General features: G+C 36.9%; 1 protein-coding gene and 1 non-coding gene across 7 annotated transcripts in view; one reads left to right on the top strand and one right to left on the bottom strand.

Annotated features, from left to right (window-relative positions):
* Positions 1–22,983, top strand: part of UNC13B (unc-13 homolog B) — a 233,197-nt gene that overhangs the window by 43,600 nt on the left and 166,614 nt on the right. For all 6 annotated transcript variants that reach the window (XM_046023716.1, XM_046023717.1, XM_046023719.1 and 3 more), the window contains exons 2-3: positions 13,146–13,175; positions 18,587–18,686. In XM_046023716.1, coding sequence (XP_045879672.1) covers positions 13,146–13,175; positions 18,587–18,686 — 130 coding nt within the window. The remainder of the gene's footprint in view (positions 1–13,145; positions 13,176–18,586; positions 18,687–22,983) is intronic.
* On the bottom strand, positions 14,374–14,446 carry TRNAR-CCU. Its single transcript has one exon. It is a non-coding gene; the product is annotated as a tRNA-Arg (tRNA).

Here is a 22,983-nt window from a genome sequence, read left to right as displayed (position 1 = left end):
TTGAGTTATTATGAATAATGCTGCTAAGAACATTCATGTACAATTTTTTAAAAATTGAGGCAGAATTCATAAAACATACAATTAACCATTTTAAATTAACCATTTTAAAATTTACCATTTTAAAATTTACCAATTTAAAATTAACCATTTAAAATTAAAATTCAGTGATATTTAGTATATTTAAAATGGTTGTACAATCACCATTGTACATGGTGCGTGTACATGCATTGTACAACAGTTTTCAAACTTTTTCATCATCCTAGAAAAATACCCCATAATTATTAAGTAATCACTCCCTCTTCTTCTATCTCCTGGTAACCACTAATCTGCTTTCTGGCTTTTCCAATTTTGGATATATTGTATCATGTAAAAAGAATCATGTAGTATGTAGTCCTTTGTGAGTGGTTTCTTTCATTTAGCATGTTTTCAACCTTTTTGCATGTTGTAGCATTTATCAGTAGTTCATTCTTTTTTAAAAATATATATTTTATTTATTTATTAGAGAGAGAGAGAGAAAGCAGGAGAGGTGGGAGGGCAAAGGGAGAGGGAGAAGAAGCAGGTTCCCAGCTGAGCACGGAGCCCTTTGTGGGACTGGATCCAAGGACACTGAGATCATGACCCAAGCTGAAGGCAGACACCCAACCAACTGAGCCACCCAGGTGCCCCTCAGTATTTCATTCTTTTTTATGGCTGAATAATATTCTGTATGGATATATCACATTTTATTTATCCATTTATTAGCTGTTGGACATTTGGGTTGGATACTATGAATATTGCTTGATATTATGAGTAATGTTACAAACATTTATATACATATTTTGGTGTGGGCATATGTTTTCATTTTTCCTGGATGTATACCTGAGAGTGGAATTGTTCCTGGGAGCCAAATAGTAGCTCTGTGTGCAAAGTTTTGAGGAACTGTGAACTGTTTTTACAGTATCTGTACCATTGTACATTTCCAACCAGCAGTGAATATTGATTCCAATTTTTCCATATCCAAGCCAGTAGGGTATTTTTTTAATTTTATCCCATTGGGTATGAAATGGTATCTCATTTGTGAATACTAATTTTGATTTATATTTTTGTTTTGTTTTCACATACATTTCCCTAATAACTAATGATGTTGAACATCTTTCATGTGTTTGTTGGTCATTTTTATATCTTCTTTGGAAAAGCATCTATTCAAATTCTTTGCACATTTTTATTTTTTATTTCTTTTTTTAATTTCTTTTCAGTGTAACAGTATTCATTGTTTTTGCATCACGCCCAGTGCTCCATGCAACACATGCCCTCCCTAATACCCACCTCCTTGTTCCCCCAACTTCCCACCCCCCGCCCCTTCTAGACCCTCAGGTTGTTTTTCAGAGTCCATAGTCTCTCATGGTTCACCTCCCCTTCCAATTTCCCTCAACTCCCTTCTCTTCTCCATCTCCCCGTGTCCTCCATGTTATTTGTTATGCTCCACAAATAAGTGAAACCATATGATAATTGACTCTGTCTGCTTGACTTATTTCACTCAGCATAATCTCTTCCAGTCCCGTCCATGTTGCTACAAAAGTTGGGTTTTATCTTTTCTGATAGAGGCATAATACTGCATAGTGTATATGGACCACATCTTCCTTATCCATTCGTCCGTTGAAGGGCATCTTGGTTCTTTCCACAGTTTGGCGACCATGGCCATTGCTGCTATAAACATTGGGGTACAGAAGGCCCTTCTTTTCACTACATCTGTATCTTTGGGGTAAATACCCAGTAGTGCAATTGCAGGGTCATAGGGAAGCTCTATTTTTAATTTCTTGAGGAATCTCCACACTGTTCTCCAAGGTGGCTGCACCAACTTGCATTCCCCCCAGCAGTGTAAGGGGGTTTGTAAGGGGGTTTCCCTTTCTCCACAGCCTCTCCAACACATGTTATTTCCTGTCTTGCTAATTTTGGCCATTCTAACTGGTGTGAGGTGGTATCTCAATGTGGTTTTAATTTGAATCTCCCTGATGGCTAGTGATGATGAACATTTTTTCATGTGTCTGATAGCCATTTGTATGTCTTCATTGGAGAAGTGTCTGTTCATATCTTCTGCCCATTTTTTGATATGATTATCTGTTTTGTGTGTGTTGAGTTTGAGGAGTTCTTTATAGATCCTGGATATCAACCTTTTGTCTGTACTGTCATTTTCTTTGCACATTTTTAATCAGGTTATTTTTATTAAGTTATAAAGGTTCTTTATATATTCTAGGTACAAAACCCTTGTATATGCTTTGCAAATATTTTCTCCCATTCTCTGGTTATATTTTCACTTCCTTAATTGTGACCTTTGACAAGAAAATTTAAGTGTGAAGTTCAATTTATTTTTCTTTTGTTGTTTGTATCTTAGGTGTTTTATATAAGAAGACATCACCTAATTTAAAGTAATAAACATTTATGTCTGTGTTTTCTAAGACTTTTCATAGTGTGAGCTCTTACAGTTAGGTCTTTGATCTATTTTGAGTTAATTTTATATATGGTGTGAGATTTTTTTGTTTGATTTTACAAAACAATTACATGAAGTGTATTACATATTTTTACTTGATAATACATTATATCCTGGATATCTTTTCTGGTCATTTATATCTTTTGTATTTTAAAAGTCTATGAATAAAAAAAAGAGTCTATGAATAAAAGAAGGTGTGTTGCTTTTCTAATTTGTAAGCTTCCCATTCTGGAGCATTGATATCTATGAGTCTGCCTGCAGTCACCTTTGCCAGCTATGTATTGATCCAGACTATGCTCCAAACCAAACTTTAGATCACTTGCTTTCAGGCTGTACTTTGATTTCCATTTTAATGTATCCATCCATTTTGAGCTAAACTAAAACATTGGTTTTATATAGTTAAATGCTACTGGGGAGGTGTAATCTAAGACATATTTGGCCTTTCATATAAACCATTCATATTATGACTATCACTCTGATTATTTCAAGGGAATATTTTTGCTGCTTTGTGTTAGATGATGAACAAGTGCCTGAGATGATACAGTTATTAGAATTACTTGACAAGGATTTTAAAGCGCCGTCATAAAAATGCTTCAGTCAACAGTTATTAATGCACTTGAAATAAATGAATAGCTAGAAAATCTCAGGAAAGAAATAGAAAATCTAAAGAAGAACCAAGTGGAAATTTTAGAAATAAAAAATACAATTCACCTCAGTGAATTATCCCAGTGGCAGCATGAAGAGAGCGAAGATTCAGTGAACTTGAAGATAATAGAAATTGTGCTGTTTCAATAAGAGAAAATAGACTGAAAAAAGTAAAGAGAACCTCAGAGACCTGTGGGATTACTGGAAAAGATCTGATACTCATGTCATCAGAATTTCAGAGGGGAAAAAGAGGATGGGGATGAAAAAGTATTCAAAGAAACAATGGCTTGAAAGCTTTTCAGATTGGTAAAAAGCATAAATCTACAAATTTTAAGAAGCTGAGCATAATAAAAGAAGTCCACACAGAGACACGTCATAATTAAACTTTGGTAAATTAAAGACAAAAATATTGAAAGCAGCAGAAGAGAAATATACAGAGTAAAAACAGTTTAAATGACAGTGGATTTCTCATTAGAAACCATGGAGACCAGATGGAAGTGGTACAACCCTTTTCAAAGGCGGAAAGAAAAAGATGGTCAACTTAAAATTCCATATTCAGTGAAAGTATCTTTTTTTTTTTTTTAAGATTTTATTTATTTGACAGAGGGAGATCACAAGTAGACAGAGAGGCAGGCAGAGAGAGAGAGAGAGAGAGAGGGAAGCAGGCTCCCTGCTGAGCAGAGAGCCCGATGCGGGACTCGATCCCAGGACCCTGAGATCATGACCTGAGCAGAAGGCAGTGGCTTAAGCCACTGAACCACCCAGGCGCCCCCAGTGAAAATATCTTTGAAGAATGAACATGTTCTTAGATGAAGAAAGTTCTTCAAACAGTAAGGAAATGATAAAAGAAGACATCTAGGAACATCAGGAAGAAAGAACAATGGAAAGAGAAAAATGTGGATAAATAAAATAGGCTTCTTGCGTTTCTAAATTATGTTCAATAATTGGAATATTGTTCTATGTGGTTCTCATCTTTTTTTTTAAAGATTTTATTTATTTATTTGACAGAGAGGGATCATAAGTAGGCAGAGGGAGAGAGAGATGGGGAAGCAGGCTCCCTGCTGCTCAGAGAGCCCCATGTGGGACTTGATCCCAGGACCCTGAGATCATGACCTGAGCCTAAGGCAGAGGCTTAACCCACTGAGCCACACAGGTGCTCCTGGTTCTTATCTTTGTAGTGGAAATATTTAATATCATTATAATAGAAGTAGAGGAATGGTAAGGTGACTTAAAGGCAATATAACAGCTTCTATACTTCACTTGAACTGGTAAGATATTGACAACCTTAGACTATGATGTTATATGTGTAAAATATAATATTAAGGGATACTGCTAAAATCTCTACAAAATGATACATGAAAATGTGCTATAAATAAAAATGGAGTTCCAAAAAAAAAAATGTTCAGTAACCCACAGGAAGTCAAGAAAATAGAAAAAAATCCTGAGAACAAATAGAAAACAAAAAATGACAGACTTAAGCCCTAACAGTTTAAGAATTACATTAGATGTAAATGATCTAGGTACATAAGAGTTTGGCAGAATGGACATAAAAACATAGCTCTATATTAATACATAGAACAGCTTGGATGGACTTCAGGGTCATTATGCTGAGTGGAAAAAGATCATCTTGAAAGACCACTTCCTTTTATTTTTTGAAGTTTTTTTTTTTTTTATTTGATAGGGAAAGACAGCAAGAGAGGGAACACAAGAATGGGGGGTAGGAGCTGGAGAAGCAGGCTTCCTGCTGAGCAGGGAGCCCGATGTGGAACTCGATCTCAGGATCCCTGTATCATGACATGAGCTGAAGGCAGATGCTCACAACTGCGCCACCCAGGCGCCCCAATTTCCTGGTTTTGATATTGTAATATCATTGTGTATGATTATATAGATTTCTGTAAGATTTAACTATTAGGGGAAACTGGGTGAAGGGTATCTTGGATCCCTCTATTATCGTTGCAACTCTCTGTAAATCTATAATTATTTCAATGTAATTGAATATAATAAACATTGTGTTCAGTATTGAAACGTTAAAAATAATTATTTATGTGTATACACACACACACACACACACACACACACAAACACATAAAGGAATCACTTAGCCATAAAAAGGATGAGATGTTGCCATATGCAAACAACATAGATAGACCTAAAGGGTATTATGCTGAGCAAAATAAGTAAGAGAAAGACAGATACAATACGATTTTACTTGCAAATGGAATCTAAAAAATAAATGAATAAACAAAACACAGAAACAAACTCATAAATACAGAGGACAAACTGATGGTTGCTAGTTGTGTGAGGGGGTTGGGATGGTGGGGGAGATGGGCAAAATGGGTGAAGAGGAGTAGATGGAAGATAGAGGCTTCCAGTTATGGAATGAATAAATTATAAGGATGAAGGAAAGATAAAGCATAGGGAATATAGTCAGTGGTATTGTAATAGCATTGTATGATGACAGATGGTAACTACACTTGTGAACATTAGAACTTGTTGAATCATTGTTGTACACCTGAAACTAATGTAACTATGTATGCATTATACTTCAATAAAAAAATTGAAGTTCAAGATTGTTAATATTTTAAAAACTCCTGGTTGGGACACCTGGGTGGCTCAGTCAGTTGGGCATCTGCCTTCAGCCCAGGTCATGATCCCAGCATCATGGGATCAAGTCCTGCATCAGGCTCCTTGCTCAGCGGAGAGCCTGCTTCTCTCTCTGCCTCTGACTGCTGCTCCCCCTGCTTGTGCGTGCACTCTCTCTCTCTGTGTCAAATAAATAAAATCTTAATAAAAATAAATAAAATCTTTTAAAAAATCCCACTTAAAATCAAACAATTCAACGGTGCCAACTTTTATTACTTTCAGTAGTTTATTAGAAGTCCTAACCTCTGCCATAAGATCAGAAAAAGAATGAAAAGATTTTAGGTTTGGAAAGAAAGAAAAAAAATGATAGATGGTGTGATTTTCTGTAAAGAAAACTAGAGAATCTAGGCCTAAAAGAAGAATGTAACAGAATTATTGGATTTAAGGTAGTTTTCAAAAGTTAACTACATTTTGGGGCACCTGGATGGCTCAGTGGGTTAAGCCTCCGCCTTTGGCTCAGGTCATGATTTCAGAGTCCTGGGATTGAGCCCTCTATCGGGCTCTCTGCTCAACAGTCAGCCTTCTTCCCCCTCTCTCTCTGCCTCCCTACTTGTGATCTCTCTCTCTCTGTCAAATAAATAAAGTCTTAAAAAAAAAGTTAACCACATTTCTATGTAGTACAAATATCAGTGGCAGTAGCAAAAAAAGAGTTCTATAGTGAGTTCTAGCAAAAGATGTATGGGGCCAAATTAAATTAATTAAACTAAGACGTTAAAGAAGGGTTAAATAAATAGACATGCTGTTTTCAAGTATAAGAAACCTAAAAATTTCTGTTCCACCCGCCAGCGGAAACCTAAATATTTTTAAAATGTAAAGTTTGCTTATTTGATTTATAGATGTTAAATGCAGTTCTGATCAATCTTAACACTGATTTTGGGAACTTGCCACTTGATTATAAAATTTATAAAGGTTTGGTTATCATCTGAAAACCTGTTTATGTAATAGCAACATTAAGAAATTAATGGGGAAAAACCTTATGTTAAGAGATGCAAAAAAAGGAGTAAGCAAAACACTAAAAAACTAGGCAGGAGTCTCTTGCCTTAGCTGGTATCAAGATTTTAAAAATAACAGTTATATAAAGAAAAGTATGTGATACTTAAATATACATATATATTATGACAAGTAAAGAAAAGTAAAAAATAGGAATAGGTCAAATTTAATATAGTATTCTAAGATTTAAAATAATGATAGCAGAAGCAATCTTTGTTATTCTCTACATATAAGTATCCAAATTCCAAAATAAATCAGTAAAACTAGGTCACCAGGACTTCTGAGGATCTTATTTTTCAAGTAACTCCAGTGCAGTTTGACTTTTCAAGTGAATTTTTGTGCTGTTGCTTTTATTAAAATATGATGCATGTCATGAAAACATTTTACTTTATAAAAATAGGAGTTAATTTAAAAATGGGAACTGAAGTGAATGCTTTTTTACATTTCAATGTCCTTTTTTTTTTTTTTAAAGATTTTATTTATTTATTTGACAGACAGAGATCACAAGCAGGCAGAGAGGCAGGCAGAGAGACAGAGAGGAGGAAGTAGGCTTCCTGTCAAGCAGAGAGCCTGATGTGGGACTCAATCCCAAGACCCTGAGATCATGACCTGAGCCGAAGGCAGAGGCTTAATCCACTGAGCCACCAGGCGTTCCTCAATGTCCTTTCATATCAATTCTTTTATCTCCTCTCCCCATTTACACAGAAACTCAATATGCAAGAACTTTCATTTTCCAGAACAGACATAATATTCACCTTCTATCTGAAAACCCTGAGGGCTAAGGTAATACTTTTTTTTTTTAATCTAAGGGCCCACAGATGAGCAGTGTCAGAACCAGGTCTAGAATTTAGGTCTGGTTCCTTGTCCTGTGCTTTTCCCAAATAACCGCAATGATTTTCTAGCATTAGCACCTGCTATTTTTGTTCCACTTCTGTGGAATTAATGTAACATTTCAAGAGTTATCATTGGAATGTTGGGAAACACTCAGACTTTAGGTGCCATATCTTTATGACAAATACTTTGAAAAACATGTTCCTGTGATTTTCTCAAGGGCCTATGTTTATTATTCCTGCTGCTAGAGTAGACCCTGAATTAGAAATGATTCCATCCAATTCCAAAGAGATAACTTGCAGACACCGTGGGCAAACACCATGTCATTAGCCCATTTTAATAGAGCAAATAAACATAAGACTAGTCAGTAAAAGCAGGCTTTTGCAAATATAAAATAGGAAAATCTAAGGAGAATGACAACATTGGTAACTTTAGCAAAAAACAATTTTATTAGGAGATGATCTTAAGCTGCATGAATTTACCCTTGATATGCACATTGTTTTGTGGATAGATGTGCATTTTTCTGGAGAGCAGATCTCTAGCTTTTGTTGAATCATCAAAGGAGTCTAATTTTTAAAAGGTTAAGAATTTATGGTAATACACAATGGGAGAGAAGGCATGTTGGCACAGTTTCAAGGAGGAGCAAATAATAAAAGAGGAAGAGAAGGACTATACCTAGAAAAAGCTGAAACGTAAACAAAATGTGTCTACTTCTACTTTCTGGTATACTTGTGCTGTCTTTCCAAAGGAGATTTAGAAAGATTTCCTTTTTTTTTTTCTTTTAAAGATTTTATTTATTTATTTGACAAATAGAGATCACAAGTAGGGAGAGAGGCAGGCAGAGAGAGAGAGAGAGGAGGAAGCAGGCTCCCTGCCAAGTAGAGAGCCCGATGCGGGGCTCGATCCCAGGACCCTGGGATCATGACCTGAGCGAAAGGCAGAGGCTTTAACCCACTGAGCCACCCAGGCGCCCCTAGATTTATTCTTAAATAGGAAAAACTCTGGATTTAAGATACTATTATAACTCCTTTGTTTTAGCTTCGTATCTAACTAGCCCGAAATACCTGTACCCAAACTCTTGGAGATTTTGTGGGGCTAGCGGACTTTGCCTGCCTTTGGAATGTTGGCAAATACTCAGATTTTGACAACATAGAATGTATGACGTTCTACGTATGACAACGTAGAAAAAGATGCTCCTGTGATTTTTTCCCCATGCCTTTTTAATGCTGTTTCTTATGTCTCTTTTCTTATCTATATTTTACCCATTAGGAGACTTTGATTACTATCCTACCCTCCTCATCAATCTTTTCTTTGTGGTACCTTTCACCCAAACACTAGTTTTTGGTTTCTAGACTCAGTGAATTTTATAATTGGATCTTTCCTCTGTGTGCTTGCATTTTTTTTTTCTTTCCCAACTTCCTTAGCATAGAGACTGTAGTTTTTCATTTTTTCTTTTCCTTCTGCTGCTGCTTTAGCATTCTGGTGAAATGGGAAGAACTAAATTTTTAGTCAGAAGACATAAATCCTTTATCAAGCTCCATTACTTATTATCCATATGATGTTGCCAACAGATTCTTAATCTGACCCTCCCATAGAAGCTCTGTGAGTTTGACTTTTGCTAATCTGTAAAATGGAGATAAAAAGGAAAATCAGCATAAGCTCCAAACATCTCTTAACAGGAAAGGTCCGTTGGGGTGCTCTAACATGCTGGCTGTTGTCCTTTAGAACTCTTCTCTGCATCTTTCTCTAACCAACCCTGCATCTTTGTTTCAGTCCCTCAAAATTGAAGTTGGGAGCATGTGATTACTGCACTTATGTCAACTGCCTTTGGCTTCTATAGTGTGTTTTAGGTCCTGTCTCCCATCTCTCTCAGGATTACTTCAGAAGAAGAGTGTTTTGATACTAAGGAGCCCAGAAGACAAATAGCTACCTCATGCATTTAATTCAGTTTTTAGGCAGTTTTTTTCTTGTTTAACACCATTGTTTTAATTTGTAATTCCCTAATGACATATGATATTGAACATTTCTTCCTGGGGTTACTTGCTCTCTTGTATATCTTCTTCAGTGAAGTGTCTGTTAATGTATTTTGTTCATTTTTAAATCAAGTAGCTGGGGGCGCCTGGGCGGCTAGTGGGTTAAAGCCTCTGTCTTTGGCTTGGGTCATGATCCCAGGGTCTTGGGATCAAGCCCCACATCGGGCTCTCTGCTCAGCAGGGAGCCTGCTTCCTTCTCTCTCTCTCTGCCTACTCCTGATCTCTGTCAAATAAATAAATAAAATCTTAAAAAAAAAATCAAGTTGTGTGTGTTCTTACTGTTGAGTTTTAGTAGTTCTTTGTGTATTTTGGATAACAGTCCTATTGAAATGTGTCTTTTGCAAATACTTTTTCCCATTCTGTGGCTTATCTTCTCATTCTTTTTGACATGACCTTTCACAGAGCTATTTTTAATTTACTGAAGTCCAGCTAATCAGTTACTTCTTTTGTGAATTGTGCCTTCCTGTTGTGTCTAAAAAAGTCCTACGCATACCCAAGGTCATCTGAGTTTCCTCTTCTGTTATCTTCTAGGAATTTCGTAATTTTGTTTTACATTTAGGCCTGTGATCCATTTTGAGTTAATTTTTGTGAAAGTCTGTCTCTAGATTTTTTTTTTCCCACCATGTACACGTCCATTAGTTATAGCATCATTTGTTGAAAAGGCTATTGTTACTCCATTGTATTGCCTTTGTTCCTTTGTCAAAGATTAGTTGACTGGGGCTCCTGGTTAGCTCAGTTGGTGGATGGAGCAGGTATCTCTCGGGGTTGTAAGTTTGACACCCATATTGGATGCAGAGGTTGCTGAAAGATAAAATCTTAAAAAAAAAAAATTAGGTGGCTGTATTTATGTGGGTCTGTTTCTGGCTCTTCTGTTCTATTTGATCTATTTGTTCTTTCACTAAAACCATACTGTCTTGATTACTGTTAGCTTTATAGTAAGTCTCCAAAGTTGGGTAAAATTGGTCTGGAACTTCAGCATATAGTTGGCTGTTGTGGGTGTGATGCTTTTCCATATAAACTTTACAATCAGTTTGTCCATATCCACAAGATAGCTTGCTGGGATTTTTTTTTTTTTTTTAAATAAAGGGCCTTTTACTTTATTTTGAAAGTAGCAAGCCAATGAATGAAGGAATAAGTGACATTTTAAAGGTTAGCAGACTATGATGGTCAGAATTATGTTTAATTACATCATTACGTTTACATACAATTACCATTACATGATAATACAAATATAAGTGACTCATATAATATTATAGTGCTAACAATATTAAATAACTCATGGGTAAAAACCATCAATTTAGATGTTCAAAATCTTAGTCATGCAGGATTGTAGTGTAAAGTAGTATTTTTGAACTGCTTTTTTTAAGTGATGCAGGAAATTTTAATATTAAGTTGTTGGGATTTTGATTAGGATTGTTTTGAATCTCTAGGTCAAGTTGGAAAGAACTGACATCTTGATAATATTGAGTCTTTCTATTCTCTCTAATTCTTTCATATCTTTCATCAGAGTTTTGTAGTATTCCTCGTCTAAATCTTGTACATTTTTTTAGGTTTATACTTAAGTATTTAATTCTTTTGTGCTAATGTAAATGTTAAGTGTGTTTAAAAAAATTTTTTTTTTGTTTTTAAGTAAGCTCTACACCCAGTGTGGGGGTGGAACTCATGACTCCTAGACCAACAGTCATATGGTTTACCAACTAAGCCAGCCCAGTGCCTTCCTTTCTACAGTTTTAAATGTGGGTTCTTGATTTCTTAATATTGAGTTTTGAGATTTCTTCTTATAGTCCTTTATCAGTCTTACCATACATGTTTTTGCAAATATTTCCTTCTAAACTTGCCTTTTTTTTTTTTTTAAAGGTTTTATTCATTTACTTAGCATGTGTGCGAGCCAGGGGAGGGGGAGGAGAGAAAGAACCCTAAGTAGACTCCCAAGCAGACTCCATGCTGAGTGTGGAGCTGGACACAGGGCTTGATCCCATGACCCTGAGATCATGACCTGAGCTGAAATCAAGACTCAGAATCTTTTTTCTCTTTTTTTTTTTTTAAAGATTTTATTTATTTATTTGGCAGAGAGAGATCACAAGTAGGCAGAAAGGCAGGCAGAGAGAGTGAGAGGGAAGCAGGCTCCCCGCTGAGCAGAGAGCCCGATGTGGGACTCGATCCCAGGACCCTGAGATCATGACCTGAGCCAAAGGCAGCAGCTTAAACCACTGAGCCACCTAGGCGCCCCAAGACTCAGAATCTTAACTGACTGAGCTATCCAGGTGCCCCAAACTTGCCTTTTTAATAGTGTTTTGAGGAATGCATGTTTTAAATTCTCAGTCTAGTCTATCCATTTTTTTCTTTTAAAGTTCATGATTTTTTATTCAATTTAAGAAATCTTGGCCTAGCCCAATATCACTAAGATTTTCCTTTTTCTCCTAGATATTTTATAGTTTTAGCTCATATTTAGTTCTATTCATGATCCATTTCAAGTTTTACATGTGATATGAAGTAAAGATAATGTGTTATAGTTCTATATCTTATATATATTTCAATTTTATTTCATTGATCTATGTCTCTTTTTGCCAATGCTATGCTATCTTGATTACTGTAGCTTTATAGTAAGTCTTAGATTAAATGAAACTATTAAAGAATAATTGAATAATTGGGAAGAAGGATTGATGGGAGACTGCAAAGGACAGTCCAGTGGGAGACATACTTTGATTCAGTAAAATAGATTTTAGCATTAAGTGTTAATGCTAAAATTTCCTGAAATCTCCTAAACATGGAGAGGGTCTTGTAAAAAGGTACTGAATTACCCATTCTCTTGGATGTGTTAGGAAGAGCTTGATGTCAGCTAAGGAGAAGCTTTCAGTTGTCTTGGGATTTCCTTTTATTCTCCCCCTATCCCTGCACACTTAGTCCTACTCTTCATTAATGGGAAAATGTTTCGTGTTTACTGGAACTTAGCAGTTCTCCTGCATGTTTGTTGTCTTCAACCTTTCCTAGAAGCTGGCATGCTGCAATCCTAGTGAGGGCTTTTTTTCTTTTTCAGTCCTGCACTGAGGTTTGGTAAATAGCTCTTTGTGATCATTTGGATAGGAGCGTCTCTTGTTAACTTGTTTATTCCCAGCAAGAAATTACTTCTCCCCATTGTTTAAAATCTGTTGTTTAAATCTGCCTGTTGAGCTTGTCTTTTGGCATAAATGAAATGGAGGGAGTTTCTATGATGGGCTTTAAATGAGAAACATATATAACTTAAACCTTAGATATGTGACATGAAACTGGTTGCCTGCCATAGGAGTAATTTAGTTTCCTCTACCTTGTTGTCAAGAGGCTATAAGAGTTTCTGCATTGAGGAAGAGGTTGGATGATTTGTAAAGGCTCTTCTCTCTGCCTTCAAGCTTTGCTCAGATGTCCCAGCATCTTTTCTCTTAGACTTACAAATCTAGTTCCAACTTTACCATTGGTATATAGTAGATGCTTAAGAAATGTTGGTTTAGTTAATGAATTTGTAAAAATTCTTCATGGTGTCTTTCTTTTTTCTCTTGCAGTTAAAAGAGCCAAATTCCAGGGCTCACCAGGTAAGGCCAACCTTTAATTATGTCTTTTCCCTTCATACTTGCTGTGATTTAAAATAAATCTTTTAAAAAATCAATCTTTTAAACTGTCATTAATTTCTTTTAACTCACTGATTAAATTCATAAAATTTATTAAATTATTCAAAATCAATATGGGGAGATGTTGGTTAAGGGGTACAAAGTTTCATGCAAAATTATTCACGCAAGATGAATAATTTCTGGAGAATTAACTTACATGTTCATAATTAATGATTACTGTATTCTTGAAATTTGCTAAGAGGCTAGATCTTAAGCTGTTGTGTACATACACACACTTGAAAAGAAAATGGTAATTATGTGAGTTGTGATGAATACATTAATATATATTAATTAGCTGATTATGGTGGTTATTTCATAATGTATATCAGATCAAGTTGTACATCTTAAATATATACAATTTTAAGCTGTCAGAGTACCTGACAACAACAACTGTGGCTCAGTTGTTAAGTGCCTGCCTCGGCTCAGGTCATGATCCCAGGGTCCTGGGATCGAGCCCCGCATCCAGCTCCCTGCTTGGTGGGAAGCCTGCTTTTCCCTCTCCCTCTGCTTATGTTCCCTTTCTTGCTGTGTCTCTCTGTGAAATAAATACACAAAATCTACAAAAAACAAAACAAAACAATTTTAAGTTGTCAATTATACCTCAGCAAAGCTAGAAAAAAATCAGTGCTATTGTAAAAACATTAAAGAAACCTATCTAGTGAAAATTTAAAGTCCCCTTACCTCTTGGCCAACTCAATTCTGCTTCTTCCCAGTAACTCTCTAGAGGTTTGTATATACCTTCTCAGATTTCTTCTTTGTATATGCACGTATAAACAAATAGATTAACCTTCTTCAACCTGCTTTTATTCCAACAACACATCACTTTTAGTGTGTGTATACATATATCTGGTCCTTCTTTTTTATTTTTATTTAATTATTTAGAGTTAACTTTGGGTGCATCTGGGTGGCACCATTGGTTAAGCATCTGTCTCTTGGTTTGGGCTCAGGTTGTGATCTCAGGATCATGGGACTGGGCCCCACATCAGGCTCCGTGCTCAGTCCAGTTGGCTCGGGTTTCTCTCCCCTTCTCCCACTGTTCCTCCCCTCTGTGCATGTATGTGCGTGCATTCTTTTTCTGTCTAAATAAATAAATGAGTAAATCTTAAAAAAAATATTAACTTTGTGCCCAGTGTGAGGTTCGAACTCACAACCCCGAGATCAGGAGTTTCATGCTCTACCAACTGAGCCAGGCAGGCACCCCTCTGGTTCTTTCTTTCTATTAAAAAAAAAATTTTTTTTTAAAGAGTTTATTTATTTATTTGACAGACAGAGATCACAAGTAGGCAGAGAGGTAGGCAGAGAGAGAGGTGGGAAGCAGGCTCCCTGCTGAGCAGAGAGCCGGATGCTGATGCCGATGCTGGGCTCTGATGCTGGGCTAGATCCCAGGATCCTGAAGTCATGACCTGGGCAGAAGGCAGAGGCTTAACCCACTGTGCCACTCAGGGACCCCCTTTCTTTTTAAGTGTACAGAATTTTGTTTTAAATTTGTACCCTAGGATCCTGATTGATGAATATTTAGGTTGCTTCCATTTTTTACTATTATAAGCAATATATGTTTTTGTGCATTTATCATTGTCTGCTTTTGTAAATGTATCTATACACTGGAGTCCAGAAGTAGAGAATTGCTGGGACAAGGGTATGCATTTTTAAAAAATTTGGTAGCTCCTGCCACATTGCACTTCCGAAAGTTTTGGGGAAATTATACTTAAATGAAAAGTATATGAGTGTTGGTGAGCACTGGGTGTTATACACAACTAATAAATCGTTGAACACTACACCAAAAACTAATGATGTAGTTTATGTTGGCTAATTGAACGTAATAAAAAAATGAGCGTTTATCCAAATTCTTATCCACATTAGGTAGTATGAAACTTTTTTTAAAAAAAGATTTTGTTTATTTATTTAACAGAGAGAGAGAGAGAGATCACAAGTAGGCAGAGAGAGAGGGGGGGAAGCAGGCTCCCCGCTGAGCTGAGAGCCCAATGTGGGGCTCGATCCCAGACCCTGAGATCATGACCTGAGCTGAAGGCAGAGGCTTAACCCACTGAGCCACCCAGGTGCCCAATATGAAACTTTTTAATCTTTACCCATCAAAAGGTGAAAATAGTATTGACCTGTTTTAATATACATTTTCTTAATTATGAATGTCAAGTTACAGAGACTTATTTTGTTTATTGCTGGGGAAAAGGGAAGGTACTGCGGATTACTGGGGAAAAGTGAACATGATTAGGAACCCATGGAATGCTGAAAAAACCAAACCTTGGGTACAGTAGGAACTAAAACAGTTGCTGAGCCCATTGTTCTCTCCACTAGCGAGGTCTCTCCTTCGGAGAATCTGTTTTATTTTCCTTTCTCTTCTAAATGGCTTTCTGTGTTTACCTGTTATGTACACAGCCCTTGATGGCAGCTCCAGTGGAGTATATATACTTCTCTGAGCTTTAGCACCAACCACCAATTGTGTCACTATTTCTTTGTTTTCCTTATTTAAGATCTTTTGAGAGGGAATTGGATTGGTTTCTGTTTTTGTTGACCACTTCAGGGATTTGCTGCTCTTGGGTGGCATCTAAACCTGCTCTGGTCAGCTGTGGTTGGATGTTGGGGGGTGGAGTACAAAATCATGATAGGAAACATAGATCAGTGGTCTATTACACTGCTACTGAGTATGGATGGGGATTCTCTCATGTGGATAGACTTATATTTTCATATATCTTAGGTATAATTCTGGTAAACTTCCAATGTCTAAGTATAAAACTATGTAATTTTTAAAATAATTTCATAAGGATTTAATAATAGTCCTAATAGTTAAAATGGCTGTGATTTATTGAACATTTGCTATATCGGGGCATTGCCTAAATATTTTCACAAATGTCTTATTCAGTTATCACAACAAACTTAGAACATTGTATTAGTCTCACTTTTATTATTTAAAAAAAATTTTTTAAAAGATTTTATTTATTTATTTGACAGAGAGAGAGATCACAAGTAGACAGAGAGGCAGGCAGAGAGAGAGGGGAAGCAGGCTCCCCGCTGAGCAGAGAGCCCAATGTGGGGCTCAATCCCAGGACCCTGAGTTCATGACCTGAGCTGAAGGCAGAGGCTTTAACCCACTGAGCCACCCAGGTGCCCCTATTTAAAATTTTTTGAGAGGGGAGAGACAGAGGGAGAGGGAGAGGGAATCTTAAGCAGGCTCCATGACCAGTGCAGAGCCCAACATGGGGCTTAGTGTCACAGCTCTGAGATCGTGACCTGAACTGAGATCAGAGTTGGACACTTAACCAACTGAGCCACCCAGGCACCCCTAAATTTTTTTTTAATGAGTATAGTTGACATACAATATTATGGTTTTATGTGTATAATGTCATGATTCTGTTAGTTTATTTTTTTATTTTTTTAAAGATTTTATTTATTTATTTGACAGAGAGAGAGCACAAGTAGGCAGAGAGGCAGGCAGAGAGAGTGAGAGGGAAGCAGGCTCCCTGCCAAGCAGAGAGCCCGATGCGGGACTCGATCCCAGGACTCTGGGATCATGACCTGAGCCGAAGGCAGCGGCTTAAACCACTGAGCCACCCAGGCGCCCATGATTCTGTTAGTTTATACGTTATGCTGTGTTTACCACAAGTGTAGCTACTGTCACCATATAGTTGTATCACAGTACCATTGACTATATTCCTTTTGCTGTGTCTTTTATTCCTGTGATTTATTCGTTTCATAACTGGAAGCCTGTATCTCTCACTCCCCATTTTATCCTTTCCCACCCATCTGGCAGCCATCAGTTTGTTCTCTGTGTTTTTGGGTCTGATTCTGCATGGTTTTGTTTTTAAGATTTTATTTATTTATGAGAGAGAGAGGGAGGGAGGGAGAAAGCAAGTGAGCAGAAGGGCAGAGGGAGAAGCAGCCTCCCTGCTTAGCAGGGAGCCTGAATTGAGACTCCATCCCAGGACCCTGAGATCATGACCAGAGCCGAAGGCAGCCACTTAACTAACTGAGCCACCCAGGTGCCCCATTATTCTGCCTTTTGTGAGACTGCACAATTTCTAACAATGCTTTAGAGATTTACCTTCTGTTAAAACATTAGGTTATCATTTTAAATAATCTTTGCCTATTTGATGAGTCAAAAATGATAGTCTTTTTTTTCATTTTATAATGTTAAGATCAATTTCTTACACAGAAAAGTGAACTATTAGTTCAGTGCCTCTGATCATGGTTCATGTCAGTGTATTACGGGGCATGCAAAAGGTGCTGTGTTTAAGCAGTAGTACTCAATTTATATTCTCAGGTTAAAGAATCTCCTTTTCCGAACTCTATAATAATATTGCCTTTTTTTAAAAAGATTTATTTATTTGAGGGGTGCCTGGGTGGCTGAGTTGGTTAAGTCATCAACTCTTGGTTTTGGCTGGGGTCATGACCTCGGGGTCCTGGGGTAGAGCCCTGTGTCAGGCTCCATGCTCAGCATGGAGTGTGCTTGAGATTCTCTCTCTCCCTCTGCCCCTTCTACTTGTGCTGCCCCTTTCTCTCAAATAAATAAAGAAATAAATCTTTAAAATAAAAAGATTTGAGAGCGAGCGTGAGTACACAGTGGGGGAGGGGCAGAGAGCGGGAGAGAGACTCCTAAGCGGACTCCTGCTGAGTGGAGAGCCCGTGAGGATAGGGGGGAGCTCGATTGGACCTGCTGAAACCAAGAGTCAGGTGCTCAGTGGACTGAGTCACCCAGGTGCCCCTGTATTGCTTTTTATGTAAGTTGTGTTTTAGGCCAGCCTGAATGGATGAAGCTTGGAATCCCTTTCTTTTATGAAGGTTTTTTTCTTAATTCTTGTCCCTTTCAACAGCTAGAGATAATCCTTTCCTCTCCTTCAATCTTTATCATTTTTTCTCTTTCTCTTATGGTACTTACTCATTTTGTTAATTTATGTATCTTATCTTTTCTACTAGATCAATTAGATTTTTTTTTTCAAACTGAAGATTGACTATAAAATCAATTCAGTTGGTTATGATTAATGTTTTAATAAATTAGAACAGGAAATATCAATGTATCATATCATGTATTTCGTGAAGCTTTGTTTTCATTTGTGTGTATGTGTGTCTACAGGATCAAATACGTGTTTCTAAAATTTGAAAAACTGTAGCTTATTCTTTTGAGAATAGAATGTGTTTAATAACCTTTTACAGCTCTGTATGCTTAGAATGATGCCAGATAGTACAATATATAGTTTTATTTTTCTCCATCATATAATACTTTGATTTGGGTTACTCAGTTCCAAAGACTTTGTGAGATTGAGTAATAATTTGAGCACTAAGTATTACATCTTCACTGTGCATTTTTTGCATTTTTTTTAAAGATAAATTTAACACATATGTGACCCTGAAAGTGCAGAATGTGAAGAGCACAACTGTAGCAGTTCGTGGTGATCAACCTTCTTGGGAACAAGATTTTATGTTGTAAGTGCTTTGCAGCAGCAGCTGCCTACAGTATTCTTTATGAAAACTACAGAGTTATAGGAACAAGTGAGGGGTATGGTGGGGTGAAGTAAATCTGCAGTTTTGTTGTCTCCTGGGTTTGTAATTGATCTACATTATGTGAATTATGAATGTAAGTAAACTCCCAGTTCATTTATGTGGGTAAATATACTGCCTGGTCAGATTTTTCCCAGTGGTCAGAATTAAGATATAGTACAATATACTTAGCATGAAAGTAAACATAATTTGAATCTTGCTTCGATTCTCAGAAGGCTCCTTGAAGGAATGTATTATGTGTGCTCACACACGTGTGTGTGTGTGAGAGAGAGAGAGAAAGAGAGAGACAGAGAGAATGTGTATATGTTTGTGTATATCCAGGTTACCTGCTATAGAAGATAGGGATTTCTGTGCTTAAAATCCTTTGCTTTATAGAGTGAAATGTTCTACCTTCCCCTAATTAATAGAAATGAGTAACTATTAGAATTTCTTACATATTACACAAAATGTAGTACATTGTAAGCTCTGGCTTTAAAAACTTGACATTTCCCTTTATTCCTCTGAAATTTCAGGCATTTTTTCCCTACTCTTGAAAAGGGAAATAGATAGAATATAGAATAGAATAGAATATCGTTTTGAAGGACTGTACAGATCATTGAACTTCTCTGAGTACCAGTTACTTCACCTATATAGGTGTATTTTTCTTACAAGGTTATGCTTGTTTTCTGGGAACTTAGGCATGAGGGTGTCAAACAAGAAAAAATATTAAAATTGCTGTGAATTTTGAAATGGAAGTGAAATTGCTTTACAAATTTTGTAGTGCACCTCAGAAGCACATAGGGATGATTATTTCTTGTAGATATATTCCAATCCTTTGAGCTTTTAATGTACTACTTCTTATAGTACCATTTAGGAAACTAGATTTTAAATAAGGGTAAGATTATGAGCAGCTGGGTTAATAAGACAGTAGCAAAAGGGATAGAAAAAGATGGAAAGAAGGTGTTAAGGAGGTAGACTTGTCTTGCATGATTGGGTAGGTATTGTATTACTCATTAGCATAGAGGACAATAAGATCAGTTATGGATGAGCTTATATTTGAGGTTCTTACAGGACTAATAGGAAGAGAGGTACAGAAGATTTAGTTAAGAACTTGAATCTGGCACTTGGGAAAGAAGTCAGGTTGGAGAAATATTTTGGTCGGTTGGAGCTGTAGATGTAGATGAGGAAGCTTAGGGAGATGCTAAGTAAATTGAGAACAGGGCCTGGGGTAAAGCCTGGAAGGGCACCAGCATTTTAAGTGGGACAGAGAGGGCTAAACAGGAATGAACAGAGAGAAGGAGAAACAAGAAGCTGAGAGAGAACTGGGGCTCCAAGAAGAGAGAGGGCCAGTGTTGTCACACTTCTCATTAGTTGCCTCTCTCTCAAGTTTATAAGCCTCGTTCATTCCTTTTCTCAGTTACAGTGATGTGAGAGAGAGACTGTGTGTTTCTTTTTACCTGTAGAGTGCATAGTCAGCTATGAAGAGTTTATTCAGGTCTCTTCCCATGGCTGTTTGGCACATAAAATCCAGCAATTCTACTTTATTCTGACTTCCATTTGGCAGTAATAATCATTTACTGTTACAGCTGTTCCCATTGTTTGAAACCTAGCAATCTTCTGTAGCCTCTCTGCAGCATAACTAGCTGTATTCTTGTGTGTTTATTTTCTAATTTCCCATAGCACTTCCTCTTTCAATCCCTCTGTGATACGAATTTTTTTTTCATCTCCCACCTTGAGATGTTGTGTGAATTTTACTCTGTCCTCTGTTATACATGAATTTTACTAGCTTCATTTTCCTCTTTTCTTCTCCTGTTCCTTATTCCTCCTACCCTGTTCTTTTGTTACTGACAGCTCCATTGCTGGTCTCTTGTCTCCCTTTCTCCTTTTTCCTTCTTCCTGATGTATTATATGGTGGTATCTAATAGTCATTCTTATATTTTTCGTTATTTATCTTTAATATTTTTGTATCTTATTTCCAGGACTAGATTATTCATTTAAAGGTAAATAGGGCATCTTTAGTTACTGTGAATTTGCCTAGCCCCAAATCTTGTATATGTATATGCATATATACTTGTTGATTAATTAATAGAGAAAAGAAGTTTCCCCAGAGCTTTAGGGATGAGGCATAAACAGAACTCTCAGACTTCTTTTAAGTCGGGCCTGTTGAACACACACAAATGAGTAAAGAAGCTTCTTATAGGAGATGGCCTCATTGAGTTTTATTACCCAGAGTTCCCTAAAGAACTTTTTTCTGTCCAAGTTAAGCTGTAAAGACCTCTGGCTATTTCTTTCATCTGTTGGCTTGGTATGTTGCTTAGGACTTGCTTTAGGAACATTATGTATGTATCCCCAACCAATTTTTCTTTTACAGATTCAAAAGATTTGGGGCTGTCAGATGTCTTTTCCAATGCTAATTGATTAATTAGGTTGAATGAAACTGTGTGACAAAAGCTTAGTTTCCCCACACAGTGAACACCTTAGCTTACTGGCTGGGTTTAGTCACTTACTTTGTGGCTTTGACCAGCTCTCAAGATAGCTTAGAAGGTTTTAGAGATAGGAATTAGGTCCTATATAGTGTGTCTTTTTTTTTTTTTTTTTTTTCTATATAGTGTGTCTTGCTCAAAATACCAAACCATATATATTTTATGTGCTGAGGAAACATTAATTAAATGAAAAAATCTCAGTACATTCTCTGTTCTAGTGTATTTATGTAAAAGGGATGAATTTTCTTTGCTTCACTTGTTTTCAACATACTTGATGAGAAGTCTTTGGCTCTAATACCACATCCTAAACTTGTGATTCTGAGAATGTGTATTTTTTTTAAAAAGATTATTTATTTTTTGAGAGAAAGAGAGAGAGCGCACACAAGCAAGGCAGAGGGACAGAGAGAGAGAGGGAGAAACAGACTCACTGTTGAGTAGGGAGCCCAAAGTGGGGCTCGATCCCAGGACCGTGGGATCATGACCTGAGCTGAAAGCAGATGCTTAATAGATTGAGCCATCTAAGTGCCCGAGAACATGTATCTGACTAGAAGAGGGAAACCAAACTTTCTCTAAAGTGTGAACTTCCCTTTTACCAAGATGATGCCGTAAGGCTAAGAAGGAAGCCCCTGCTCCTCCGAAAGCCGAAGCCAAAGCAAAGGCTTTAAAGGCCAAGAAAGCGGAGCTGAAAAGCATCCCCAGTCACACAAAAAAAGAAGTTCCACACGTCATCTATGTTCCAACGAGCCAAGAATCTGTGTCTCTGAAAGCAGCCCAAATATCCTCAAAAGAGTACCCTTAGGAGAAACAAGCTTGATCACTATGCCATCATCAAGTTCCCTTAACTATTGAGTCAACCATGAAGAAAATAGAAGACACCAACACACGTGTTCATTGTGGATGTCAAGGCCAACAAGCACCAGCTCAAACAGGCTGTGAAGTACCTCTATGATATTGATGTGGCCAAGGTCAATACCTTGATCAGGCCTGAAGGAGAGAAGAAGGCATATGTTTGACTGGCTCCCGACTATAATGCTTTGGATGTTTCCAAAAAAATTTGGATCATCTAAACTGAGTCGAACTGGCTAAATCTAAATACAAATTTTTCACCATAAAAGCAAAAAATAGAAAACTGCAAACTTGAAACTTCATGTAATGAATAGCAGTTGTCTCACTGAGAATACCTTTCTACTTTTTCTGCTAGAATTTTTTTTTTTTTTTTTTTTTTTTACATTTCTTGCATTTCCTTTCAAATAACTCTCTATTTCAATAGGAGCTTTCTGGAGGATGTTTTTAGCATAATATAAGTGTTTGCTTATTCCCCTTTAAGACTATAATTATAATTATATTTAAGTTGGCCCTTCCAAGCTGATATTCTACCATGTATGATGCCGTTTTTACTTAATGGTTAGTGGCCCTTTCTGGAATTTCTTTTCAAAAATTTTTTTCCTAGTTATTACAGGATAATCATTGCATTTATCACTATCCCCTTAGAAGGGACAGTGTCTGTTTTAACTGGGTTCTCCAGGGGCTGAGTGGAGTGAACTGGCATACTCTAGTGTTCCTTACCTACCTCTGACCACAAGTTCCCATCAGAATTAGATCTTCTCAGGGGCCCATTTACTTCTGCTTGGAATCCCTTTCATAAGTCTTATAAAGAAGCCTTGCCTTTTCCTAAGTTTCCTATGTATAGTTTGTAAGTGTAAGTTGAGGGCAGTGTTACTATTAATAATAAAACATATAAAAGTGGTTAGTAAGGGTAA

Source organism: Meles meles, chromosome 11, assembly GCF_922984935.1.
Source record: "Meles meles chromosome 11, mMelMel3.1 paternal haplotype, whole genome shotgun sequence".
Lineage (NCBI taxonomy): Eukaryota > Metazoa > Chordata > Mammalia > Carnivora > Mustelidae > Meles > Meles meles.
Note: the sequence above shows the minus strand (reverse complement) of the source record. Positions and strands in the feature narration are given on the sequence as shown.